This window comes from Corvus kubaryi, unplaced genomic scaffold (genome assembly GCF_017639235.1).
Source record: "Corvus kubaryi isolate FWS band 111438036 unplaced genomic scaffold, C.kubaryi_AGA036_p1.0 37392, whole genome shotgun sequence".
In the NCBI taxonomy this organism is placed as follows: domain Eukaryota; kingdom Metazoa; phylum Chordata; class Aves; order Passeriformes; family Corvidae; genus Corvus; species Corvus kubaryi.
Window position 1 is genome coordinate 732045 of NW_024581131.1, and position 11502 is coordinate 743546.

An 11502-nucleotide genomic window follows, 5' to 3' on the forward strand; every position below is an offset into this window, starting at 1 on the left:
GTATTCCACAGGGAGCTCCACAATTTTCACAACATGTGGTTTCAAGGCAAGTAAGATGCAGATGGTAAAGCTGTCAAGAGAGATCTGATGGGATAAGTTCTCACATCAACATTTCCACATAAGTTGTGGGTTTGATTCCTGCCCAGGGTAGGTTTCCTTTGAACTCTGATAGATGTCCTGCTGTTCTGCTGGACTTTGAGCAAGTTTAGGAAAACTGAAGTACAGTTTTAAGATTGAATTTGTATGGTCAGCGTTTCTGTTCAAAACGCAGAACAGAGACACCCCTTCTCCCAAATGTAAAAAAACCAAAAGCCCAAACCACCCCAAATTTGACATGGGATTAAAATGAATGGAAAAAGGCAGGCTGAGGGGAGAGAGCAGAGAGCAGCTATTTCCTAGCAAGGCCACTCAGAGCATTGACTTCCCATAGAGCCATGGAGTATTATGAGGGAAGGAGATTTACTCAGGTCTTTCCATTTCTCCTAGGGTTCTAAAGTCAGTAGCCACTTCTCAGAATCACCTTTCCTAACCCTGAATTGTCTTTCCTTGTCGTGGAATTGTAAATAGTGCTCTTTCCTTACCTTATTAGGAATGCTGCAATGAAAGCCTGAATTCATTCATGTTTGTGGAAGTGCACAAAGTGTACAGAGATGAGTGTTCTGTAGGAATGTTTATAAAATGGAGAAAGGCTTGAAAAGTGTGGGAGCAAATGAATGTGTGTCCTTATGAGGGCAGAAGTGATGTGTGGTGGAAAAAGTTAGAACCAGGAGCTAGGACTTCCTCACAAGCTTTCATTGATAAGCTACAGAGCATGGCTTAACCTGCTGCATTTTATTTTTAAGCTAAGGAGGAACACTCACCTATTCCTCTTAGTGTATCAGCCATAAACAAAACTCTTCATCATTGATCATGACCGGTAGTTAATGCCCTGCTTGTTGTTAGTCACATATCCTGAAATGAAGCCAAGGCCAATTTAACTTCCTAACAAAACAGCTATTCACTGAGTGATTTATTGGAGCTATAAACTAAAACTAACAGTTTATTATTGTAACAGGTCTTAAAAGGACAGAATTTTTCAGCACAGCTGAACAACTGCAACAGTGTTTTGTGCCTTTCCAGAGCAGGGTAATTATTAAATACCGGCACTGAAGCCAGTTCTTTTGTGAAAAGTTTGAAAACCAGAACTTTTCAAAGATACTCATGAATATTGCTGGGCTTGCTAGATAATATTGAGGTGTGTGTTTAAGTAAAATGAGTCAGATTGAGTTAGTGCTGTCTATGCACCATACAGAACACAGCAGTCCAGTGCACAGGTAATCATTATCCAAGATCCGGCATCAGAGGAATGGCCAGAATATTTCTGCTTTAAAAGCCTTTGAGGCATAATGTTTAGTTTACTGAATTTGCACAATTACTTGTTGCACTTGAGGTTTTCACACAATCCAGTAATGCTAATAGTTATGAAATATGAATATTCAATAATATTAAGATTAAAGCACTCACAGAAATCTGGAAGTACATTTTTGGCATTTTAGGTTCACTACTGAATTATTTCATTTGGGAGGAGCTCAAGAGCTCTCTAGCTAGAAGGAGGAGATAATCACTACATAATTGCACTGTACAGATGAGCAGAGAGCACTGGACAGGCTGAGGGTCCAGGGTGGCCTTGCAATGAAGTGTGAAATCCATTCCAGCCCCCAGAAGAGCTCACTAGCACCGAAGGTTATCAGTGTCTGTTTACAGTGCACATGGGAGGTTTTAAGCTCTAGCTGTTGCCAGCATTCAGTTCTGGACCCCTGGTTGCAGCTGCTCCAGTAAAGGAGAGCAGTTTCACCATGGGGTTTCAGGTCCTGCTCAGGCTCACCAACACACCTTCATCTATGATGTGTGTTCTTCCTCCTCTAGATCAGTGCTCCCCAGGGGAATATTCTCCTGATGGCTTCAAGCCCTGTCTGCCATGTCCCCTTGGAACATACCAGCCTGAAGCTGGGAGAGTATCCTGCTTTCCCTGTGGAGGAGGTCTAACAACAAGGCATAGCGGGGCATCCTTGTTTCAGGACTGTGAGACCAAAGGTAAGGCCAAGATGTACCTGATGAACTGCATTAATCCGAGGCAAAAATAAGTGCTGCTGCTCAAGTGGGGCATTCAGAGAAGGTTCTTTCTCCTTCTGAGGGTCAGTCCTTCCAGGAGTCTCATAGCTGGTTGGCCTGGCCTGGCTGCAAGGAAATTCAGTGAAGCCTCAATTCTTTCTAAGGCTGATTACCAAAAGCATGGGTAAAAGGAAATTACTTAATAGAAATCACTAGAGGACAAAGTCTTAACAGAAAATCCTACTGCTGCAGTGCAGAAATAAGGGATAGAAATAAGGTCCTGATGCAAACATTTGGTAGTGGTTTGGATTAAGAGTTCTCTCTAGTTTCAGTTAAGATATGTTTACTATTGAGAATTGCAGCATATTATAAGAATTTTGCAGTATCATTGAAGAATTAATATTAATGGTAGTAGTGTGATATCTAATAGTTTCCTTCAGTGTAGGATTGCTGAATCCACAAATACTGTTTTTTCATACTTAATTTTGCAAAACTGAAGTACTAAAAAACGATGTTAAAACTCTGGATCAAGATAAGAGGAACTGATTTCAGTTTTATTTAACATAAACAAAACCAAGTCTACAAATGAGGTTCAGTTTTCAAATTGGAGTGGAGATTAAAGGGATTCTTTCTATTAACTGGAATGAAGAGCTCAGGAATTTGCATGTGGAAGAGGCCACATGAGACATGGAATCACAGATGCAAGAACTATTTGGAGCTTATCTGAAGCATTTGGATTGGGGCAGCATGTAGGGAAGGACTCCTGGCTGAGCTAGCTTCCAAAACTCAGCAAGAATTATTTGGGAGTAAGCAGAGCTTAAAAGGAATAGAAAAAAAAAGGGACTGTGCAGCACAGAATACTACATTTGATAGTAGAGCTTTTCAACTTGTACAAAATGACTTGATAAACTGAAATTGTTTTGTTACCCTCATAGTTTATTAATATGGTTTTATTGCTGCTTTCACATACAACCACTCTGTAGTGCTGCATTTGGGAATTTTGAACCTGTGCAAGATGACCTGATGAACTAAAATTTGCTTAATTACTCAGTTTCTGAAATTACACTAGGTCTTATACAAATGTATAAAAGCATATTCTAGTATGCTACTGTCTCTTTTTTAACCATGATGCATATTTAATTACTGTCCAGTTCAGTGTTCTCCTGGCCATTTTTACAACACCACAACTCACCGATGTATTCGCTGCGCAATTGGGACATACCAGCCTGAGTTTGGACAAAATTACTGCATTTCCTGCCCTGGAAACACCACTACTGATTTCGATGGGTCAACAAACATAACACAGTGCAAAAGTAAGTACAGCAAGATGGCTTTGATGCTCTCTTACAAATAAAAAGACTGGGCCGTTAATGTTCGGAGTGGCCCTAAGGGCAAAACTTAGCTTTGCTCCAGGGAGCTGGAGAGAAGGCAGAGGTGTTGCTCCTCTTTTGCTGCCTGCCTGCATCTCACCCCACATGGCTCACTGAGGTCTGTGAGAGACTGTTTCTGCAGACTGCTTCCATCATCCTTGTCAAGGTAAGGGATGACTGTGTTTTGCTGGTTGGTGCTGGGTTGCTCGGGGTTTTGCTATTAAGTGTTTTCTCCCTTGATATAGCAGAGTTTGTGTTCTCAGCACCCTGATTTTTTCCTTCCTATTAAGAGGAATGGAAGCTGGCTCACACAACTTAATAGCTGTAGTAACCATTTCTTCTTAATAACAACCTTTGAAAGAGGCAATTACAAAGGGAGCCACTGTTCTGGATTTATGGTAGCTGTGGTGTGGGAAGCTGAGGGTAAATTAAAGAGGGAGAATGGAGAGCAGAGATGTGACTGCTCACAACCACCTCTGGAATCCCTATATACACACAGATGTATGTAAACACACCTACACAGAAATGTGAGAGGCTGGCAAAGAGAACTGTACCTGCAGCAGATGCAAAAAGGAAAAAGAGTGTCTGTCACCCGCGCAGCTGACAGTGGCTGCAGGAGAGCTGTAGGGTCACCTCTCTTTGCCTTGTCCTGCATACTGTGTTCCTTTTCCAGACAGGCAGTGTGGAGGGGAACTGGGAGATTACACTGGATATATTGAATCGCCCAACTATCCTGGGGACTACCCTGCAAACACGGAGTGCACTTGGAATATCAACCCACCACCGAAGCGCCGCATCCTGATTGTGGTTCCAGAAATATTCCTGCCCATAGAAGATGAGTGTGGAGACTACCTGGTGATGAGAAAAAGCTGTGAGTCTGAAATATTCACTGAGGCATATCTCAGTGGGCAGCACAGGGCTCTCACAGGCATTGCTGCTTGCAGAAACTGAATGTAGCCTGGTCTCTACCTAAGAGCAGAAATGTCCTTAAGTGTCAAATGGAGAAGTCCTATTCATCAATGCTGCTCCATAGTTTTTGGTAAAACAAGGGTGCAAGGCTATGATGTGTCAGTGAACTCTGACAGAAATATTGTTAAGAAGGGGTAGGTGGTTCATGCATTTATGCTAAGCAGTTCTAGCCTGGGTTAGGAAAGAGGAAATGCTTGCTAATCCTTACAAGAGCCTGATGTGAGGATAAACAGCCTCAGCTTCTGGTATAGGCACGTCCTTCAAACAGCAGACTGTTTTTTTTAGGAAAAAGGAAAATATTCCCTCACCAAGAAGTCCCTTGTTCATGGCCTGCCATCCACTGATGGCCTGCCACATTTTGAGGAGTTTTCTTAACACCAACAAGCATTTTTGTGATGGTAGTTCAACCTATTTTCTAACAGCTCATTAGTATGAAGCGTTGTCACCCAACTGCCTATCGTGTGTTTTCTTTGAAAGCTTCTTCCAACTCGGTGACCACATATGAGACCTGCCAGACCTACGAGCGCCCCATAGCTTTCACTTCCAGGTCTAAGAAGCTGTGGATCCAGTTCAAGTCGAATGAAGGGAACAGTGCCAAAGGATTCCAAGTTCCTTATGTAACCTATGACGGTAAGCGGGTGTGAGCAGCTGGGCTGATGCGGGCTAGTGCAGCCGCAGCAGTGCAGAGCTCCCCTCCCTAAGCAGCAGGGCAGCCCAGCGCTCCCAGCGGTGCCACTAGGAGCTGCTTCCAGTAGCTGTTTCATTTAAACCCAATTTAAGGAATTCTGCAGTGCTCTGCAGCTTTTTAAGTGCCACCGTGCTTCCAGTCTTCCACAGACCTAAACAAAGAACTGGGGTTCTGGGCTCTGGCCTGCAAATTGAAGAGCTCAGAGCTAAAAATCTAATTTTTATGCACTTCTGTGCCTTTCCAGTTGCTTCAGGTGGTCCCAGTTAGGAATTAGGCAGAGCCCAAGTACCTGTGATTTATTGTGTTGGTGCTATCATTTGTGACCTAGAACCAGAGAGAAAAATACCTATCTTGAAAAGAAGCTTGAGGGGAAAGATTTTCACCTCATCCTTGTCAGAATCACGAGGTGTGAAACTGGAGCTGAGAATTTCCAGTTCAGCATAAGTGAAGTTCTGTTCACACTGGATTAATTGTGAGGGAGTCATCCCTGCTGTGATCTGCAGAGTTTCACCAGTGGTGGATAAATAATTTTTCAGTGGAGACCTCTCCTTTTGAAGAATTTCAGGTTATGATTGACCAGGGGTTTGCTTTTAAGAAGACATCCTCTTACATAATTTTTTTCCCCTTCTTCCTGTAGAAAGAAGTCATAACAGGTTGTGGGTGTGCAGATGGGTTCCTGCAGTTCAGCTGGTTTGAAGCAGGTTACTTGGTTACAGTATGCACTCCAGCCTTGGGTGTTTTATGATTTGCTTCCGGCAGATTGATACTGAGCTGCTCAGCAGAGTACACTGCTCTCATAGTAAACACAAAAATGTTTGGAGTATTTTCTGGCTGCTAATATGTGGACAAAGTACCACTGGTTCTTCTGAGGGCAGGGCTTCCAAGGCTATCTGAGGGAGGTATTGAGTATGCAAGTGAAGTGAACCTGCAAGTTACTCTCTTGTGCATTCCCCACAGAGGATTACCAAGAACTCATAGAAGACATTGTTCGGGATGGCAGACTTTATGCATCTGAAAATCATCAAGAAATACTTAAGGTACATTCCTTCCACTAAACATGTTGGTTTTGATTGGAAATTACGTTATTTGGTGTGAGTTTGCTTCCTGCCCTGCATCAGGTCTGTTCCTTGGTGCACTTAGACCTGTGCTGCTTCAGGGACAGGGGGTGAATCAGCAGATCCTGATTGTGCAGAGCAGTGGATATGGGACCCTTTGCACCGGGGGATTGAAGGTGGATCAGACCTACTAGGGAAATTAATTTATTCACTTGGTGCTGCTCCTTGTAGCCTGTGGATTAGCAAAGACTTTTCCTCCCTGAGCAAAACAAATCTTTTTGTGGATTTCTCTGACCTTGTTTGGGGGACTTCCACACGCAAGTTGAGTGCATGCCTTTATTTTGCTGGATATCAGCTCAAGTGTGTGTTCCTTTTATGGTTTGTTTGGTGTTGCTGGATGTATGAGGAGGGAAGAAATTCTGGTGCTGCTAATGTGGAACGCCAGTGACTTCCCAGGGGCCTGATTGTCAGCCTTGCTCCATTTCTAAGCCCCTGAAACACCTGAAAAGTAAAATGCCCATAATCTTTTATGGGTTAGACAGGCATTAAACTCTTGTAATACTGACCCTAACTCCTCTGTGGAATTACAATAAAATCTGCTTCTCTTTGCCCAGGACAAGAAGCTGATAAAAGCATTGTTTGACGTGTTGGCGCATCCACAGAACTACTTCAAGTACACAGCCCAGGAGTCAAGAGAGATGTTCCCAAGATCCTTCATTCGGCTGCTGCGCTCCAAAGTTTCCAGATTTTTGAGGCCTTACAAATAGTTGGCACTGTCCTCAAAAGCTAAACCAGCCCTGGGCATGCACAGAGGGGCTGTGGTAGGTGGGGCTGCTTTCTGTGTTTTACACACTGGCAGAGACACTCCAGGGAAGCTCTCCAGCTCCATTCTTGGCAGAGTTTGGCTTTCTCAGCTAATATAAATATTTTGGTGAACAGAATTTTGATTCCTTTCCAGATAATACCTTTTGGGTACCAAAGGGTACTTCACAGGTCCCTGAATTGGAGACTACCCATGATTTCTGTAAGTGAATGGCGCCAAGCATAAGTTTGTAGAGCTCTGTCCTGTTGCTTCATCAGCACCTCTAAAAGCTAATGAGGACAGGCTAAGTAGTGTGGTTTGGGATGAACCCTGGGCTGCCATTAGTGCATATTACCTCAACAAAGCTGTGTTCATGTTTGATCTCGCTGAAAGTGAGAACAGGATTGATGTCTCTCTCAACTTTTGCTATGCAGGAAATTCAGAGCTAAGGTTGACACAGTTTTAATTCAAGCCAGTGAGGCCAAGACATGGACAAGGTGCAGTTTTCCTCAGAACTATATGTGGCATGAAGCAAAGGGTTGAATGTCAGCTTGAATGTTCAGGGTCTGGCTCACACCAAGTCCATGCTAATGACCTATTGGCTTACATGGAGTGGTAAGAATAAACTGGGGGTACCACAGCAATGGAAAACAGGCCCTGACCCACCAGACACTTCCATTTTGGGCTGTCTGCAACTGTTAGAACAGGTTGGATTCTTTGCTAAATCCCACTGTTGTCCCTGTGCAGAGGCCTGGGGCAGCAAAAGGCATCTCCAAGTTGTATAAAATTCTGTCCTCTGAGCACCTGCAGGTGAACACAGAAGCCCCATTTTAAGTGCAGGCTTTGCATAGATGGTGCTCTTGGTACAACACTGTTTAAAGCTGGATAAGGTTCTTGTATGAGCCTCAGTTGTTATATTATCTACCTTTTCTGAACACCTTGCAATGGCCTCATTGAGCAGAGAAGGGCTGCTGTCCCTGTCTGGCTGGAGAGAAGGAGAGGTACAACAACTCAGCCAGCCTGTCGCCACAAAGGTTGTCTCTGGCAAATTGTTCTTCAGGATTCCCAGACTCTGTGTTCTTCTCCTCAGGCTGTGTTTCCTGTTGGAGACCAGGCTCTCCTGAGAGGGCCTGTAGGGAGAACTGTGTTGATCAAAATGTTGCCTCAGTGCTATTCTGTCCATACTTGCATGTCCTGTGGCCATACAATCCATTGTCTCAGAGTGATGTACCTTGGGGACCTTCTGCCTTGAAGGGAGATTACCACAATCCCATCCACTTGGAAATGGACTTAATGACTTCTGTCTTTTTCACTGGCCATGCCAAGGGGTGCAGTGGGCACCAAACTCCCTCTCTGTGCCATCTTAAGAAAGGTATTTACATTTCACAGGGTAGCCAGGACAAATGCTCCCTTTCCTAGGGTGTGGAGTCAGATCTCCTGGGTTTCTTTGCATTGGCATGTGGTATTTAACTGCTGTATGTGAATAATACCACATCCACGGTGTGACAGAGGAAACCCTTATCAAGAGCTGGGCTCTGAATCTCCTCCCTGCACTGTTGGGATCAAATGGGTGCTCCTGACTCAGCCTTGCTGTGCTGCTGTGCCATGGTGGTGTGTGTGGGGCAAGGATGCATCTTGGCCATGGTGTGATGGGGAGGGACAATGGCTTTGGCCACAGCTGGGGAGCAGATCCTCTCAGGATGGGGCCGTGTGGTGCCGTGTCTGTCTTGCTGCTGCAGTGGAGCAATTGCCATGGCCTGGGCAGAGCAGGGAAGAGTTTTATGCTGCTGCCAGGAGGGAGAGCTGTGTCTCCCAGCTGGCTGCACTGGGCAGCTGCTGGGGGATGGCTGTGGCAGCGTGGTGAGTGCCCATTCCAGGAATGGGGCTGACAGGCCTGCAGCAAGAGGAGCAAGGCACAGGGAGAATTGGCAGAGCAGAGGGGAGGGAACATGGGTCCTTATGTGCTGCGCTTTATCCTGAACAGGGTCCCTGCTGCCTTTTGGGGAGACAGGACAGGATTATCTGGCAGAAGGCACAAAGCAGTGTCACAGGGGAGGGGAATGGCTGAGGAATGCCAGGACAGGAGGGAGGGTGGTGGGAGGCTTTGCTGCATCTGTGGTGAGGTGTGCTGTTGTGGAGAGAGCCCAGGAAGGTATTTCCAGACAGTTTCCCTTTGGCTGCACAGCCCCTACCCCTGCACTGTTGGAGGCTTCCCATGCCAGATGCAGTGTGTCAGCGAGCCCCAGCAAGCCACCAGCCACCTCTGTGCGGCAGTGGAGCGCCCTGGAGTGGTCGAGGTGCTGCAGTCCTGCTCAGGCAGTGGGGCACTAAGGGGAGAGGGCCATGATGTGCCAGCTTCTGGGCCAAGCCCAGCAGAGGGGCTTTGCTGCAGGCTGTGTGCTCAGTGCCAAGGGAAGACAGGCCAGTTCTTGCTGTGTTCCCTCCCAGGGAGGCTGCAGACTTGAACAGCTCTGTTTTGTGGTGCAGAGGGACACACAAATCAGTGATTGGTTTCAAGCAGTGTTCAAGAAAGCCAAAGTTGTGAAACGCCCAAATGTTTCTAGTGGGTGAAATTGGGCTGTCTTGCTCTGTGCACGAGTTACTGACCCCTGCTCTGGGTTTATCACACTGCACCTCCTCTCCTAGTCCTGCTGTGCCAGCTCTGCACAGCTGCCTGAGACCCATGGCCTGCGTTTGTACAGTGATCTCAGCTTTGCTGCTCTCGCCCCATGAGCACAGGCCATTGTCATTGCTGGGAGAGAGGAGTGTGCATGGCCGGAGGCTGAGGAGAAAACCTGCCCTTTCTCAGAGAAGAATCCTCATTGTTCCACAGCCCTGTTCCTTTCCTTCCTAAATAGCAAATTACTCAGAAGCACTTCTGTTACCCTTGATCTAACATTACAGATCAAAATTTCCCCTTTTACTGTAATTCCTGTGTATGCAGTAGAAAGTGAAGAGGGAATTTTTGCTACCTTGAATGCTGGGAGAAGTGATAACTTGCAGAATGTTGTAAACACTTGGCATTGTATCTTCATAGTGATGGTAGTGGCTCTGTAGAAATTTCAATTTCTACTTTCTGTGTGGTTGTAGACTGATGTTGTGTTTTGGCAACGAATGACTCAAAAGACGTTTAACCTTATAAAACAAGATTTAATTTTTGGAATAATAATTAGTGCTAACTGGATGACTCAGTGTCACCTACATGAGATAAGCATAAGGCTCTTTTTGATGATTGTAAATTAATGTAAAATGTTTCAGACTGTTACTCTTGATAAGAGAAATAAATAAGTGAACATTTAGCTGCATGAAGTTCTTGGGTAATATTTTTAGTTTGCTGTGCTGCATAATAGTTTGGACACATTTAATGGTTGTTTAAGAAGTTATTGCACATCAGATACACTTTATCCTGGGAACATCTGCTTACCACAGCATTCTGTTTCATGTAGTATATTGCTAGGTTGCATCTATACCCATAAAGATACAATTCTTCATGTATGAGGTACACATAATTCTGGCAAGTAAAATACCAGAATTATCCTGGTATTAATTCTAAAAATTATTCTAAAAATGTCTCCCATATGATGAGCTGGAGTCAATTGGTCTGTTGTAACCAGCTGCATGAAGACAGGATAAACAACTTAAAGTAACTACAAAGTATTTTATTACTTTGTAGGTTCATCTGATTATTTTTCCTAAAAAACAAAACAAACCAAAAAAACCCTCACACAAAAAAACCCCAACCCCAAACCACCTTATTTAAAATGAAAAATAATTTTAAAAAACCCAAACCAAGGAAAACAAGGTGAAAACCTGTTTTAAGACACAAGTTCCCAGAATACTTTTAAGATTCCACCACAGTGTCATTAAATTCACTGGCTTAATTTCTTAGAATTTAAAAATATTCATAGAAATAAAATTTCTATGAATTAGGTCATAGAAAACTGTAAACAATTCAATCTACAGTAATTAATACCGTTTTTCTGTTTTTTTTGTTTGTTTTTTTTTTTTAATATTATGTTGAGATTATCAGCTTTAGTCTATCAAACTTTTATGAAAGTAATCCAAATATCTTCTCCTTAATTTATTCAGCTGGCTGTTTGACCCTTAGCTTCCTTTGATCACAGTGACAAGGACTCGTTTGTATTTCACTGAATGTGTCCACCCAGGCTCATTTGGTGTGGTTTTGGAAGACACAACTGTGTAATTCAGCTGTTTGCTGTGGAAAGGTGGCACTGATTTACGTGGCAAAGACAGCAGAGTAAACGACATACAGGAATATAGAGGTCCTGGAAAGGTATGGTTACTACAGGCTGATCACAGGAGAAAACTGTGTTATTCAAATATTCTTCCTGATTCTGTGAATGCTACTAGTGCTGAATTGCAGTGATGGACACGAGTGCTCAGATACCCTCTGGGACAGGGAATGTCAATATGAGCTATCGTGGTAACTCCCACAACAGTGGGAGCTGAAATTCTGACTGGGACCTTTGGGTGTTTGCATAACAGAAATAATTAATAGCAGAATAT

At 44.1% G+C, this 11502-nt stretch overlaps 1 protein-coding gene across 4 annotated transcripts in view; it reads left to right on the forward strand.

The window, feature by feature from the left end:
- Positions 1 to 10280, forward strand: part of SCUBE2 (signal peptide, CUB domain and EGF like domain containing 2) — a 39150-nt gene extending 28870 nt beyond the window's left edge. For all 4 annotated transcript variants that reach the window (XM_042038575.1, XM_042038576.1, XM_042038578.1 and 1 more), the window contains 6 exons: positions 1906 to 2073; positions 3243 to 3404; positions 4135 to 4332; positions 4908 to 5060; positions 6076 to 6155; positions 6788 to 10280. In XM_042038575.1, coding sequence (XP_041894509.1) covers positions 1906 to 2073; positions 3243 to 3404; positions 4135 to 4332; positions 4908 to 5060; positions 6076 to 6155; positions 6788 to 6940 — 914 coding nt within the window. In that variant the 3' untranslated portion in view covers positions 6941 to 10280. The remainder of the gene's footprint in view (positions 1 to 1905; positions 2074 to 3242; positions 3405 to 4134; positions 4333 to 4907; positions 5061 to 6075; positions 6156 to 6787) is intronic.
- Positions 10281 to 11502: the final 1222 nt, after the last annotated feature.